The sequence below is a fragment of the Protopterus annectens genome, chromosome 6.part0 (genome assembly GCF_019279795.1).
Source record: "Protopterus annectens isolate FY-2018-M chromosome 6.part0, PAN1.0, whole genome shotgun sequence".
NCBI lineage: Eukaryota > Metazoa > Chordata > Ceratodontiformes > Protopteridae > Protopterus > Protopterus annectens.
In genome coordinates this window covers 647,594,621-647,610,846 of record NC_056737.1, presented here as the reverse complement: position 1 = coordinate 647,610,846, position 16,226 = coordinate 647,594,621, and the positions used below count along the sequence as shown (strand labels likewise).

The window sequence follows — 16,226 nt, the reverse complement described above, 5'->3', positions numbered from 1 at the left end:
CCATAAGGAATAGCTCCTTTAAATTCCAGTCGGTCTCTATAGATATGATAAAAAAGTACCTCAAAAAACTAAGCCCACTACTCTGGCTGCTGACAAATTAGCAGGGGAATTCTTAAAAATTGCTGCCGATGCAGTGGCCTACCCTATAGCCATTCTAATTAACAGATCCCTCTCAGAAGCCACCATCCCAGAGATATGGAAAATATCTCACATAACCCCCCTACATAATGGAGGTAACTCCACAGAGCTTACAAACTACTGGACCTATAGCAATTCTATCCCCGCTAGCAAAAATCTTTAAAGTGCATACACTTCCAAATGATTCACTACTTGCACATAAACACAGGCTCTTATCAAACACCCAGCATGGCTTCCGACACTTCCATAGCACCACCACTGCCTTATTGTCCTTCTCCAGTACAGTAAACTCTCATAGAAATGCTGGTAAATTTGTTTCTGCCACTTTTCTTGACCTCTCAAAGGCCTTCGATATAGTTAGACATGACATTCTTGTCAAAGAACTGTCTGAATTAAGACTCTCTCCTCCCAACATAGCCTGGTTCCAGAGCTATTTAGCTGGCCGTCAGCAAGCAGTCTTGTGGAAACAAGAACTCTTCCCCCTTCTCCCAGTTAATCTTGGTGCTCCCCAGGGTTCTAATTTAGGCCCTCTGCTGTTCACCCTCTTTACCAATAAGCTTAATTCCTCCAGTCCCAAAGCATCTGTCATCCAGTACGCTGGTGAGTCTGTTAATTTGTGCAACTTCCTCACTACAGGAACTTCACACATTAACTCCAAAATATTTTCTCTCTATAGAAACATGGCTATCCAATATCCAACTCATCCTAAACCCTGATAAAACCAAACTACTACTCTTTAAAACTCACCAAGTCCACCTCATCAACTTCTACCTTTAATATTATGTCCAGTAACAAAACTACTATCTCTCGCACAGAGCACACAAAACTCCTGGGCATTAAGATTGATAACAGTCTAAGATGTGATATTCATATTTCACAGGCCATCAAGAAAGTTCACAAAAAACTAGGTACCCTCTACAGAAATAGACAATTCCTTACTCAGCAAATAAAAAAGCTGCTATATCTCATACTCACCTTATTTCTACCCTCCTCTATGCCTCATCTATTCTCACCAACCTTAGAAAAGCAGACCTAGCTAAGCTTGACTCCTGCTGTAACAAAATAGCTAGATTTGCCTCTGACTCCCCATGTACATCTCAACGCTGTTCCTCCTTGAAGCTGCTCAACTGGCTGGAACTTCCTCAACTCCTGCATTACATCCAACTCTCTCTGGCCCATAAAATTTTATATCAACCAGAAAACCCCCCTGCATTGCAAAGCCTACTTCATCTCCACACCAATAACAGAACTCTTTGCTCTAGTAACAAACTTATTCTCACAGTAACTAAGTCAAATAATACAGCAGGTGATGCCCACTTTTCTAATTTTTTTGTTGCGTCTTTCGGCTTTTCCTGGTTAGGGGTCGCCACAGCGGAACTCCGGTCTGCTAATGATTGGCAGTTGATTTTTACGTACCGAGTTGCCAGCCCTGATGCTCAACCTTCAACGAAGGAACACCCATTCACGCATGTCTCCACGCAGAAGACTCTCTAGCTGAGAGTCGAACCAGACAGCGTCTTACTGTAAGGCGACAACGCTACTGCAGCACCACCACCGCACCCACTTTTCTTTTTCTAATTATGTATCCAAAATATGGAATGTTCTACCCTATAACATAACTACTGTGACATCCTTCATGCAGTTCAAAAAAGCATTAAAACTGCATCTCACTAATAACTGGCTATGCTCTTGCACTTCACCAGGCTAGATCCTCCACTATGTTAGACCCAACACCACCTTAACTGTCTCACACTTAACAGGAACAGATATGTCTATATTATATTACTGTAGAAATACATACAATATAATAAAGTAGATTGTTATGGTTTTGACCCCAATAACCTTTAAGAAGTTGTTGGTTTACACATGACTCCCTCCAGCACTGAGGTCATTTTTATATATATATATATATATATATATATATATATATATATATATATATATATAATCCTTACAGATCCCCAAATTTGGTTTGGCATGCTTGCGTGAAAGTGCTTTTCACCGATGAAGCACTTTCGCATAAGTATGTCTGTTTGCAAGACCGCACTATGGTGTGAATAAGGGAACGTTCCCTTTTCCTCACTGTAGTGTGGTCTCTGAGTGAGAATATTAAAGTAGGGAGGTGTAGGGGGGCAAAGCCCCCCTGCATAAACGTAGATTTCTTTTTTTTTTTCTTTTCTTTTTTTTTTGTTCAGTGAAAGCACTTTCGTTAATATATGTTCGGTGATTATGGATTCCGGACTTTGCACATTCGTGCATAAATCCTAGATCCATACAGATATATATAATATATATATATATATATATATATATATATATATATATATATATATATATATATATGTATATCTATCTTCAGACTAATGAAACTATTACAATAAGATTTCTCTGTTTTCACTAATTGTGACTGCTGTGTATGAATATACTACTATTAAGACTCGCTGCATTTTGTATCAAATATACTTTTGTATTTTTTTTTTGTTGCATGTTATTCATATGTGGGGAGCTTTTCTCCCCGGGCCTCCACTGAAAATGGACCTGTGTCCATTGGGCTATCCCGGTTAACAAATGTAAAATAAAATAAATAAATAAGTAGTAGTTCTGGATCTTTCTTTCATTAAGCTGTTCATGATGGTGCCCAAATTCAAAACTGCCACTTAAGTTTTACCTCTTCTTTCTCATTCACGTCTCCTGGTAACACTAGATTTAAAAGATACTGATCACATCACTATTCATCCAGGCATCAGTTGTTTCTTAAAGGTTTGTGGGTCTAGATCATATTAGTGTTAGGAAGCTATGAGGGTCTGGCAGTGGATAGTGCCTCACTACTTTCTTTTGGCAACACACATCCCTGAAGTTTCCATTTGCTTGGCAAACTTGCTCAACAGGACTCTCCTCACTCCTAATGAGTGGTCCCCTCAAGTCAGTGATAGTCAGTCAGATTTTTCATAGTTGATTCACAACTTGGCGTGACCTACTTGCCTCTTCCCAGAACACCAAATGCAGCAGGTTCTATGCCTTGATTCCTCATTCTGGATTCAGTAACTCACACCTCTGGGAAGCCTCACCTGGACATTGTAAGTCTAAAACTAACCATGTGATTTTTCTAGTTCCAGTAATAGCCATAGATCATTCGCTGCTGGTGTAGATAGTTTCAAATCCTCACTGCTTCTCAAAAAGAGTTCACTGTTAGAATCTAGCACAGTAAATAGAAACTGTTTGCCATTTGGAGAGATAATCAACATATTGATACCCTGATTTCAAATATACTGTTTCCTGGAGTCTGTATTCCAATCTGCATCTAGATTTTTGACCAGTAAGATCCAGCTGGTGGCAGTTTCTAATTTTCATGTATTTTTTGTGACCATTCTAGCATTTCACAAAGTCTGAAGGGAAGTCTAAGAAGAAAGATTAGTTTCATAAAGGTCTTGCAAATACTCTCTACCTCAGTGGGATCTGAATGTGGTGTTGAAATCCCTAACTAAACCTCCTTTTGAGCGTGGCTTCCTCAGGTCTGTTAAAATTCCTGTCTTGGAAAACCATTTTTTCTAGTAGCCAGCACATCAGCCAGGAGACTCTTCAGACTTTAAGCTTTATCTTCTTCATAAGGATAGGGTTTCTGTCCGAACTAATCTCTCCCTCTTTCATTCATAAAATATTTACAGGAGCCAACTTCTCTCAAAATATATTCCTCAGTATGTGTAGTCATATATTTTACTTTGTACCTGCTGTCTGAGGCAGAAAAATTAGTGGCTACTTGCAAATAATTACTATATTCTTCTTTTCTGTCCTCTAGAAACAGTTTTTAATATGTGTGCAGTGTAAAGTAGACAATAGAATAAATTTTAAGCTTCATATACCGTGAAGTACAAATTTTCTGAATGTAAGTTCTTTAAATCATCAGTATCCACCCCCCCACGTGAGGATCATTAAAAAAAAGATGCATTTCTCTGTGTGAAATGCCAGTCTTGTTTAGCATCTTATGACCTCTAGAGATTACTAAAAGCGGTTGTTTTGGAAGCTTACCTTTGCTCCACTGCATATGGTGCATAAACTGAACAGTACTTCCCCATCAAGAATATTTTATACATCTTCACCAAGAGAAATACTTATAAAATATGTTATCTATATGCTGATGTCACAGAGTAAAAATGGAGAACCTTGACCTTTGTGATGTCATTGTGTTGAAAAAACATGTGTTTTATCAATAGACTTTAATTGGCTCACCACTGCAGCATGCTAGAAGGTGCCAAATTAAAATCCATGGGCGTACCCCATCTTACCCCAGGTAATGTTACAGCAGGAAAAACTACATTTATTTGGGTCATGGTTTAAGAAAAAAAAGTTTAGAAAGGTTTTTGTTGGGGAGAAAAAAAAAAACAACCTAAAAACATAAGGAGGAAAGTGGAAAAGTACATTGTGGCACCTGACTCCTCAAATGCCGCAATGTATATAGAATGTCAGCGAATCACTTTAAGAACTGTTAATGTTGATGCCTGACATTCGTGGTGCTGTGACAAAAAGTCTTGTATTCCACAGCCCTTGACTATATTTTAACACAAAAATGCTAAAAGTTGTCTATTTGTTTGAAGCTTGTAAGCACCCCCTACAGATTAATTTCACATACACTTTTAAAATATTGATTTTGCAGACTGTTTTGAATCCAGTGTTTTCAGTGTGAATTAGATTTGTTTATATGCTGTGATTTCTTCTAGTTTAATTTTTTTTGTTTTTGTTTTAGAATGAAGTTCCTCCTGGAATAAAAGCAGAAAGTTTCAAGGTATATATTTTTTATTTTAAACTATTAATGCTATAAAGATGGCTTGAGTTTTGAGGGAGTATGTCTGAACGTGACCATCCCTTTATTAATATAAACTGTGAAGATATTCTAATGGCACATGCATGTAATAAGGGCAAGATATTAAAATAACCATGTTGTCATGTTCTTTTGACTCTTGTAAATGTGCTGTTGAAACCAGATGCAATAGGTGGCTTGTTTGTAGCATGTTACATAATTTGTAGTATAATTTTAAGCTACTGCAGGATTCCTATAACTATATTGTAATAAGCTCCAGGTGGCTGTCTGTCTTGGCCATATCTTTTCAGCATGTGGATGGCCTGGAGTGTATACTGTTAATCTTGAACTTTGGCCATTATATGACAGCCTGGTTGTAATGAGGGGGAGCTTGTGATCATGTTTGTCTGTCTGTCTGTCTTGCTGCTTGAACTAAAGGGCTGCTCTGATCAGTTTGGCACTGAGAGGTGGCATTTTCAGACATTTCTGCATTGCTTCTTTTACCCAGTCATAGTTAAAATATCTGTGACTTTCAGATGCGCCTATGGAAAGTAAAGCCCACTAGATGATAGCCATATTGAAGTGCTTTGTTTGGGATGTGTATTTATTCTGGCTGAAATTTAATGTTGGAACTAAGCATCCCAGGTATAAAGATTTTGAAAATAACTTGTCACAGAATTTGATTTTACTGAAGTAACTGCATACTGACAGTTCTGCAGTTGATGCTTCTTCTGACCAGGACCTTGGCCATGGTTCTTCTATTAGTTTGGAAAAAAAATCTTAACATAAAGGAGAGAGAAGTCTCATAAAACTTTTAAAGATATCTGTGAAAAAAGCATACAGGAAAAAGTGCCAGTTCCTTTTGCTGTTCTGCTAAGGTTAACATTAAGAAAGTTATGAAGCATAGTCAAAATTCAGGTTGTCTTCTGTTATGATTATGAAGCTCACTGCCACTGCATCTGAAGTATTCCCATTAACACTGACGCATTTTTTTCCAATCTGGTTATCTCTGGCTATTCTTCTTGTCAACTGTGACCTTTTAGCGACTGCCTTAGAGATCAATGAGTAAAACTCCCTGCACAGGACCAGCACCCTTTGTTCTGGTTCTAAGTTTCCAGACATTGGTATCTTCATTATCATCACATGTTCACAAGGTGCCTGTTTTCTGACATTTTTCTGTCAGGTTTTGGCATTGCAAGCACAATGTTGCAGGTACCTGCTCCCTCAAAACTGCTTCAGCAGATTCCCACTCTGCAGACACTGGCATATGTGCTTTTGATTTATCTGGAATCACTCATACTGATGATGGTTTATCTGAGGCATCTGCATGTCAGATAAGTTTTTCATCAGGTGCTTTTGTCATCTTATCACTCATGTCTGGTACCAATGTGTTGGCCTCTTGCACTGTATGTTCTTCAAACATTGGTTACACAGGCTGGGTTGGCTGGTTTACAGCTATCACTGCTTTTTTAGGGAGTTCACTGTTTTATTTATTGGGCATTGTGTCAAGACAACTAATTTCTCCGCTTCCATGGCTCCTTGCTGATATCATCAGGCTCTGTCTATTCCTCGCCTACTAAATGCCTCTTATTTTTTTCTAGTCCCTGTACTGGATTCCTCCTCCAACCAGACTGTTCCTATTCATTTCCTTGTATTAGGGAATTGCCCTAGAGCACTACAAGAGCAGGTGCTGTCTGGAGGGGCCTTCATACAGTCATCTGTTAGGTTTGCTTGTATCTTCTCCACCATCCAGGCAGTCAGGGCATTTGTGGCCTACTGTCAACTCTTGGGCAGGGTGTGAGCTTACCCATGTCACCACATGTAGCCACAGTGCCTTCTTCTTGAGAGTGCATGTTCACATTCACTCACTAATGAAGGCTAACCCCCCCAAGCAGTGACTTACTCAGCCAAAAGACCACCTCCAGTTTATGCACCCCAGTGCCGCCCCGGTTTGTTTGTGTTCTGCTTTGCACAGTGCTCCTCCCCCTAGAATGGTAATGCCAACCTCCTCTGCCAGCACTGTCTCGCACCTGAGCTGCTCATCAAACACTGGTTACCTGGGCTGTAGTTAGGGCTTTCATTCTATACCAGCAGAGCTGATGGATTCCTTTTCAAAGATTTTATTGCCCAGGTTCCAGTCACTGCACCTCATGGGTGACCAGATCTTCAAAAGGCTCTTTTTTTCACTGGAATTTTGAGGGAAGTCCCTTGCTAAGATAAAATATTTAGAACCTGAACTGAGCCCATTTTGGAGAATGTGGACGTGAAGAATGAATCTCCTTTTCCTCCAGATGACATATTCTTTTAATGCAAAAAGAGGTATCTGATACACTGAGGACATGTTATGTTTTCATAGACACATAAAGGAAATTTGCCTTATTCTGTAATGCTCCTCCTGGGTTGTCTGACCCTAGGGTAGACATGTGAGATACTACAGTGTGTGCCTATGAACACCCTCACTTTGTGGCCCTATTGCCATGAAGGTTAAATGGTTATTTTGCTGCCTTCAGAATGTTCCCTGTAGGTAGATATCCCAAAGTGTGTGTTTCAGCACAGGCTGTTTTCCAGATAATGAATCTAGGGCTGTTTAGAAAGATGATGTAATTGCATCATCCACTTAGTCCTTTATGGTGATGAACTATCTCGCATACTTTGAGGTATCTTTTTAAGTGAAGTAGTGTGTGTTGTTTAATAGATTGCTTCAGTGTTCCTTAAAATAAAATTTCAAGGCCCATATGCTCGCCGAATTGACATTGGAAAACCATATGGTCCATAACATATATAATGCTGAAAGATGCGGGTGTCAGGATACAAGGAGTTGGCACTACTATTTACCTGCAGTTCTGGCTATGCCCTGTCTACATTGTATAGCAATGTGATTTTTTTATGGAGCTGCCTGTTAGGGATCCAAGTTATTTGGATCAAATACTAAAGGAGTCAAAGAAAAAGTACAAACCTTTATAGTGGCAGGAGTGAAGATGTCCTCTCCACAGTGTTTCTTTTTCAGAATGCAGAAGACTGTGCAGAGACTCTAGTTATGCCATAATCGACAGCCTCAAGAGAAGGACATCAAAGAATCTCAACAGCCTTCCTTAAGTCCTAACAAAGTCTGACAGTCGGGGGACATGAACCTTTTTTGCTTTCTGGGTAGCTATAGCTAGCGTAAGCGTAGGGGGGGGGTCATAGTAGTCATGACTCCTGCCTATTTATTTGACTTAATGGCAAGAATGTGACCATAACTCATGCTCCCCAAATGCAGAGAATGAATGGCATGTAGGAGTGGCCACAGAACACAATACTTTTGTAACATCTCCCATAAGATATTCAAGTTCACAGTCATATGCTTTCTCCAGTTAGACAGGATTGTCAAACTCCCATAACCCCTCCAGTATTCATGCAAGAACAAAGAGTTATTGCAGTTTTCCATGGTCAGAAGAGAATCCTCATTACTCCTGCTGAATCAAAGTCTTCACTATCAGCAATTCTCTTTCTTGGTATCCTGATTCAGACTTTCCTAGGAGGATTGAGTGTGATCCCTGAATATTTTTTAGCATATCCTCTTGTTTTCTTTCTTCAAAATAGGGGCAGTCACCAGAGTTACCATCCCTGCCTTCTATGCCTCACTGAAAAATGATTGTTAATAAGGACACTGAAAACACTGTCCAGCACCTTCAGCATTTCTGGCTGTATGTCATCCATTCCTGCAGCTTTCCCACTATAGAGGTGTCTGATCACTGCACTGACGATGGAAATGCAAATTAATTTAGTCAGTTGCTTCTGGCACTGCCTCCCCAGAGGAGGGCTTGTCCACTGGATTTAAATGTTGCTCAGTCTTCTTTGCATCTCCCAGCAGTGTCCCCAGCCAGTCACAGTACTCATTTCTATATTCTCGACAACAGCTTGGTGGTGTCCTGCCCTGCTTTATTGCCTGATGGTTTGTCAGAATTATCTTAAGGCTTTCCAAGAGTCAGTGGCCTTGCCAAACTCCTCCTACACCTGGGCATTCACTTTGAAGGTCTTCCTGGCCTATCAGTACCTGTTGTTCAAATCTAGAGACCCACCTTGCTAGCATTGCATGGAAGGCTCTTGACTGCCTTCACTGCTGGTAACTTCCAGCAGGTCATAGTGTTAAAGCACTGATCATTTTTCAAGTGCAGGTCTTTTTTGCTATTTCAGCTGCTGATGCCTTGAATAGGGTCTGTTTGTATTCCATGTCCATGACTTTCTCTGCAGTGAGGGAAAAGCTGTTATGCAGGTAGTAGTCAAACTTTTCCCAGTTTAAAAACATTCACAGGGCACCCTCACTACACATTTGGGTTTCTCGGGTCTTTTCAGCTACTGCCCTGTCCATCTGATCCAGCTAACCATTAAGTGGTAATTGGTTGACAATTCGGTACCTCTGTTCACCAGAGTGCCCTGAACATGTAGCCTCATGTCTTATGACACCACTACATAGCTGATCATTGGTCTTTGGACCAAGGTGAGCTAATGCCAGATACACGTATGAGCAACCTTGTGTTTGAACATGTTTATGTCCAGTAACAATTTTTTCATTTGTATTTATATTAAGAAAGCCATACTGTCCAACTGCCCCCCCCCCCCGGTACTGCTACAATCTCCCACATTGTTCTTTGTTTCCCAGTAGGACCACTACAGAGTCAGTAGGTGGCACACTGTAGATTAATGCTTCACTTTTCTCCAGGAAGACTGAGTACTCTGAGTAACTGTTGGGTACATATACACAGTCTAGGTTTTCTTGTCTTTCTCTCTGTAACATTGAGGCAACCCTGACATTCATTAGCACAAACTCCAGCTGTATGACACCTATCAGGGGGTTTTGGTGAAACATCTGCACATCTGACCTGTGCTCTCTCCTGAGGGGGAACTACGGTCTGATTCCAGAACCAGTTCTCTAAGATCAATTGTACTTAGCTTGTACTTTTTAATTTCCAGCACTACTTCCCGAGTCTGTTCCATGCCACATAGCTGACATCCTACTCCCCACCACCACCATCTTGCCAAGTCCTGACATGTTTCAGAAATCTTTCATGCCAGTCTTGGGTACTCTTGTGTCAATGTTTGCCTGGTTGCTGTTTCCCATTTTCATTAATAAGAGCATAGTTGGTGGCTAGGCATGTGTTCCAAGAGACCACCGAAGAGCCTATTGCAATTTCCCAATTGCTTCACAGCACTTTCCGGTTAATTGTCTTGCTTACTCTCACAGTAGGCAAATGGAGACCGGGGAAATCCTTGGACTCGAGATGCAGCTTGTAAACAGCTCACAGGCTTAATAATAATCCTCTATTCTAGCTGCTAGAATACTTCATGCTAGAGAATTTTTTTCTCCTTTTGAGACCACTTTATCAGCAGACCTAACATTTTTGCTGCCATTGACCTTGTTTTTAGTTGCATTGGCTTCTGAGTGAATCGTTTGAGTGAATCGTTTCAGTTGCAGGCTGTGTATGCAGAGCTGTCTTGCCTCCCCTTTTGTAAGGCAGAAGTGTTTGCCTACAGATCCTGCCATCATGCTCAAACTAGCCACTAAGACTGAACTGGGGAAGTCTCTTCATTTGCCTATCTGCTTTCAGTTTTTCAGTCAGCTAGAGTATCTACTTTTGAGTGGCTGTAAAAGGATAATACAGGTAGTGCGTAGACTATATAAAATCCAGTTTTGTACAGATGTTAAATTTTTTTTGTCTTTTGTCAGAGAATCTGGGGCAAACAAATTAATACTTTACTGGCTTTCTTATTCTGTTTTCTGTTGCAGTAAATATGGTACGACCTTGCTGTGATGAACTGTTACACAACTGTGTTGTGTACATCATAAGAATTTAGTGCACATATCTGTAATGGGAAAACTACGAACAGTATAGTTTATAGGTTCCATAATGATGGCTGGTTTACATTATCTCTTGAAAAGGGATTTTTCCAAAGGCACATTCTACTAGAGCCATCACCACATCTGTTCCCTACTAGCAAAATGATAATGTGGAGAACAGTTAAACAAAAGCTACTTGTCTTCCTTGAATACTTTTGCAAAGCACTACTACTGGAATATCATTTCCACAAGTAGGTTTAAATTTTAAGCCATATTGATTAGAGGCATGATTCATTTATTTCACCTCCAAGTAGTGCTCCTGAATTTAAAATTAAATCATTATCTTCTGATTTTACTGTATGTCCCAAGAAGGAAGAATAAAGGCAAAGTTGTTTCTGATTGTTTCCTTCATGAAAGGTACTGAAGGTCACTGTGCAACTGGAATGAATCCTTTTCAAGTTATTATCTAACTGCTTTGCTTTCTGTTATGGCAAATAGAACAAGACATTCCATATCAACAATTACCAATGCAGTATACTTGTCAATATGTATCTAAGGCTGCTAAACAGTCATCCATCCACACCTTTCTAAAACAAGAATACCAGACTTGCTGTTCATCAAAGGAGCAGGGCAAGATTTGCTACTACAGTTCTTCAGGGGATAATGTAAACCAGCCAATGTTATGAAGCCTATAAACTGTACTGTTTGCACTTTTCCATTACATGCATGTGCACTAAATCCCTATGATGTACACAATATGGTTGTGTAATAACTCATCATAACATCAGATGCATGAATAGTAGGGTTGTTGCTGCAAGACAGTCTTCTGGTCAGCTGATGTCAATAAGAAGGTATGTTACTCTTAAAGTATTTACTTTGGCTAGCCTGTATCTTCCCCTACCTTTTGTATACATTTCCTTGGTGACCTAGATGTTTTCTTATATCTTTTATATGGATACGTTTTACTGGTTTTCATAACATTAAGCTGTTTCTTTAGAATTTCATAATGTATGTATATTTTTGCCATGCCTCTCTTGAGCTCCTTTAGCTTGCCACAAGTACATTTGTTGGTGCAGTTTCCTATGTGTGCTATCTTACCTGAATAACTAGAAAGAAGAGACTGCGGGGTGTGCTAGTTGCCCGTCTGTATAGTCTGTGTAGGCAACTCTGTAGTGCCTATACAACAGAGAAAACTGGAAAGGCTGATACCCTACAGCTTATTCCAGGACACAAGTACTAACAGCTTTGTTCCTTATTTGTGTATCTAGTCACATGGTGCATTACTGCACGACTGTATCTTTTGTTTTCTCTTTCCTGTCCTTAAGTGAAAGTACCAGATTTTCAGAGGACGAGGGGTGAAATAACTGGATAACTTGTACTATAACTTCTTTCTTTCAGTATTCTGAAGAAGCAAACACCTTAGAAGATGACTGTGAAAAGGCTGAGAAGCTTGGAGCGGTAGATGGCTCTTTAAGGTTAATAATTATTAAGTACACATTCATTTTTTAAGCAAGTGATTACAAAATATTACACTAATGTTAATGTTCTATGTTACAGTGATGCAACTCGAAAAGCCATGGTTCAGTGGACCAAACATGATGATTCTTCAGATAATTTCTGTGAAGCAGATGGTGAGACTCTGTTGTGCAATTATTTGCTGTGTGAAAGTTTGTTTAGCCTGAAAAATATATCCATGTCTGGTTTAATATTTAAACTGGAACAGCAAAAGTAGTGAGCCTAATATGTTATGGCAGGGTTGGTTAAATGCAGTAGCAGTGATCTGCTAAGGTTGTATGCATTGTGCTATAAATTAGTTTATTACCATGTATAACCAGTGCTGTATTTTATCTTTTCAGAGATTGTTTTATTCCACAAATGTAGAAACATTTAGTCAGTAAAATTATTCTCAATCCCAACAATGTTCCCCTGAAAAATGGCGCTAACATTCTAAGTGTCTTAAGCACAGAATAACATATGATGTGGTTTGCACAGTGGAAAAAATAACTGTGCACTTGGCACTTAGAAGTGTTTAGGACGTGCATCCATTAAATTCTTCTGAGAAACACATTTATTTACTTTATAACAACAGAGCCTGAAGAGGCTTATTGTTTTAAAGTTATACTTAAATGTATGATTTATAGTTAACAAAATGCATTTTGAAAGGCAAAATTGTACCTTTTGACTTGCTTTCATCTAAACCCTGTTAGCCCTTTTTTGCCATGTTTGGTTTATGTAGTTGGTAATCAAATAGTATATCATTATGATGAAAAGTGTATGACACATTGTCATAAACTATTCTTAAAATACATAGTATATGCTATCTTTTAGCTTAAATGAGTTCTGCCATTTATTATAAGGTACTTGTGGTCAAAGATTTAAACTTATTAGGCTGTTACTTGAATATGGGCTTGTATGGGCACTTTTGCTGCAGACAAGTTTAACATGGTACCTGGACTCTTGTGTAGAAGGATCAAAGAGAACTTGAGATTATGGCTTATGCTGGTAGTTACAGGTGACACCATAGTCATATGGTACATCAGTAAACATGAAGGTACACAGTCTAGCCGTGGCAGTTCGTGGAACATTTGCTTCAGACAAGTTTTTCTTTCTCAATCAGTTTACATCCCAAAACATCATAACACTCTGGCATGCAGTCTAAGTAAGGAAATTTCTGCTGACTACAAAGGAAGGTTGTACAGACAAACTTTCCTCATGATCACTAAAGTGTGGGATCTTTTAGAGAAGAGATGGAAGTTTTTTTTTTTACCCCGCACCTGAACAATAAACTTCTGCTGTTTTGCTTGGTTTCCCTTGCTCTTTTGTCAGCTGATGCTTTTGTTATCGATGTCTTGGTATGCCATTTTTTAATTGCAGGTTCTGTAATGGTTTTTCTAAAGCAGTACAACTTGGAGAACAGCAAAATGGTGAATTCTTTTTTAGCATTTCCTTTCTGTGTGTAACCTCAGAGGTAGTATATTTTGAGAACGGGAATGTGGTGGCAGAAACCCCCATTACAGGATACTTCTTTGTCCCCTTCAAAACTGTTGCTCCAGTGTTGTCTATTTTCATCTGATTCAAATGTGAGTTGTTGGATCTGACCAGATCCCACTTTGGCACTGAATTTGAAACTCTTCAGTTACAAGGCTATGACTCCTCCTCTACCCATAATTCCCTGGTCTTCACCTTAAATCTTCAGATCTCATTTGCTGCCTGGACTGTTCGGTTGTGCATACAAGGGCTCAATATTTTTATATCCTTTATGGATTTTTTTTCTTCAAATTCATTAGAGTTTATATCTTAGATAGTTTGAGTATGTGAATTTTATCTTAGGAAGTAGGTGTTTAGGATTGCTAGTATGGGCATACATATTAAGATAATTTCTTACTGTTATAGTTAGAGTAAGCAATAACATTAGAATTAAGTTGATGTCCTTCATGGATGCATCTGCAGTCATAACAACTGGGTTGTCCTGTCGTCAGGCAGCCCTTCAGTCGGCCGGATTCCAAAGTCCGCTTCGTTCGCTGATGTCGACCCGACGCCATCTCTGTTGGTCTTCGGTATAAAAGCATCACATTTTCCTCAGTCTTTCTTGCCGCCTGGCTCCAAGCAGAAGCTGTTCGCAAGTGCGGTCGGTCGGATCCAGAGATTACTTCCCGAATACTAAAGACTTCTAAAGCTTGGGACTCTTTCTTGCCTCAGCCGATGTCAAAAAACTAACCACTGATGAATCTCTTGATAAGAAATATGTATTAGAGATGGTAAATAACATACAACAGGTTAGCAACCATTCCTTAAAATGTGGCTATGATGCACTGGAGGCTTCATTTAGATCAGCCATGACAGGCACAGTGATAAGAAGGCATGCATGGCTAAAGGAACAAGCTTTACCGGATCATGTTAAAGCTAAGCTACTAGATGCTCCTATGGACAAGACAAGTTTGTTTGGTACACCTGCCCAGCAGGTTATGAAGAAAATGGAAGAAAAGGCAAAATCTGTTCAAACTGTTAAAGATTTCTTGCAGGTTCAACCCCCAAGGTTTAGCAGGAACTGGCCTGCCAAAAATTGGTCCTTTCCTGACTCCACAAAATTTCAAAGGGGCAGGAATAGACGCTCCAGAGGCAGAAACCAATCCAGAGGAGGTGCCTACAGAGGACGACAGTGGCAAGGTAACAACAGAGGCACAGACACAGCCACTGCCACTACATCAGCACAACCACAGTGACTTAACCCTAATACCAGGGAACAAATAGCAGCTCCTCTAGGCGGAAAGTTAACCTTATTTTCAAAGAACTGGCACTACATAACAAAAGACAAGTGGATTTTACAAACCATAGATCAAGGTTACCGGTTTCACTTCCACACTTTACCAGTCAAAAGAGGAATGCCAAATCTACCTCCAAATCAAAAACAGAGGCTCTACGCCAGATAATGGAGTTAGCAAACATGAGAGCTGTGGAAAGAGTGCCAACAGCAGAGCAAGGAAAGGGTTCTATTCCAGACTATTCCTAGTTCCAAGAAAGGAAAAAGTTGGAGACCAACCTGTCCACCTTAAATACATACATCATTGTCCCAAAATTCAAAATGCTGACCCTACAGCAACTTCTTCCCATGCTGGGCAAGGAGTCTTGGCTGGTAACTCTAGATCTCAAGGAGGCATACCTGCACCCCCATGACCAATCTGCAGAAGATACCTCAGATTTCTTGCAGGATCAGAGCACTATCAATTCTCAGCATTGCCCTTTGGCTTATCTAAGAGTATTCACAAAATGCCTGGCATCAGTAAATTGCAGACTACAGGGAATTCAAATTTACCCATACCTGGACGACTGCCTGCTACAAGGGGACAACAAAAGCAAGCTGACAACAGATTTACAAAGGGTCATTTACTTGCTACAAGCATTGGGATACACAGTCAATTTACAAAAGTCAAGGCTGATACCATCCCAAACAAGGACATTCTTGGAATTGGACACAGTAAAACAAATGGCATTCCTGACTACAGAAAACAAAAGAACTTCCTCTTTACTTCTTGGCACTAACAAAACTGAACAAGTTAACAGCAAGAAAAGTACTGCAGGCCTTGGGCTTCATGGCATCATGCATAATCTTGGTTCCATTTGCCAGACTACATATGAGAAAACTACAGTGGTACCTAAAGAATTTATGGTCCCAACACAGACACAGTCTAGAAACAGAAATCCCACTAATTCCATGCTTAAAACAGGAGTTCCTATGGTGGGCTCAGGCATGCCAGTCAAACCCAGGCCTACCCTTTCGCAGATGTCAAGCAAGCCAGACCATCACAACAGACGCTTCAGACCTAGGATGGGGCCCACATGCTGGACAAATGCTGCAAGGATTGTGGACACAGGATCAACTTCACCTGCACATCAACCTAAAAGAAATGCTGGCAGTAAAACTGGCAATCCAAAAGTTCAAACCATTTCTCAAAGAGGGCCAGTTGATGATAAGGA

At 39.9% G+C, this 16,226-nt stretch overlaps 1 protein-coding gene across 1 annotated transcript in view; it reads left to right on the top strand.

Moving 5' to 3' along the window:
- The window catches only part of ERO1A (endoplasmic reticulum oxidoreductase 1 alpha), a gene marked incomplete at its 5' end in the record, with an annotated part of 649,578 nt that overhangs the window by 178,279 nt on the left and 455,073 nt on the right, over positions 1 to 16,226 (top strand). The window contains 3 exon segments of the mRNA XM_044074334.1: positions 4,880 to 4,918; positions 12,150 to 12,226; positions 12,309 to 12,382. Coding sequence (XP_043930269.1) covers positions 4,880 to 4,918; positions 12,150 to 12,226; positions 12,309 to 12,382 — 190 coding nt within the window.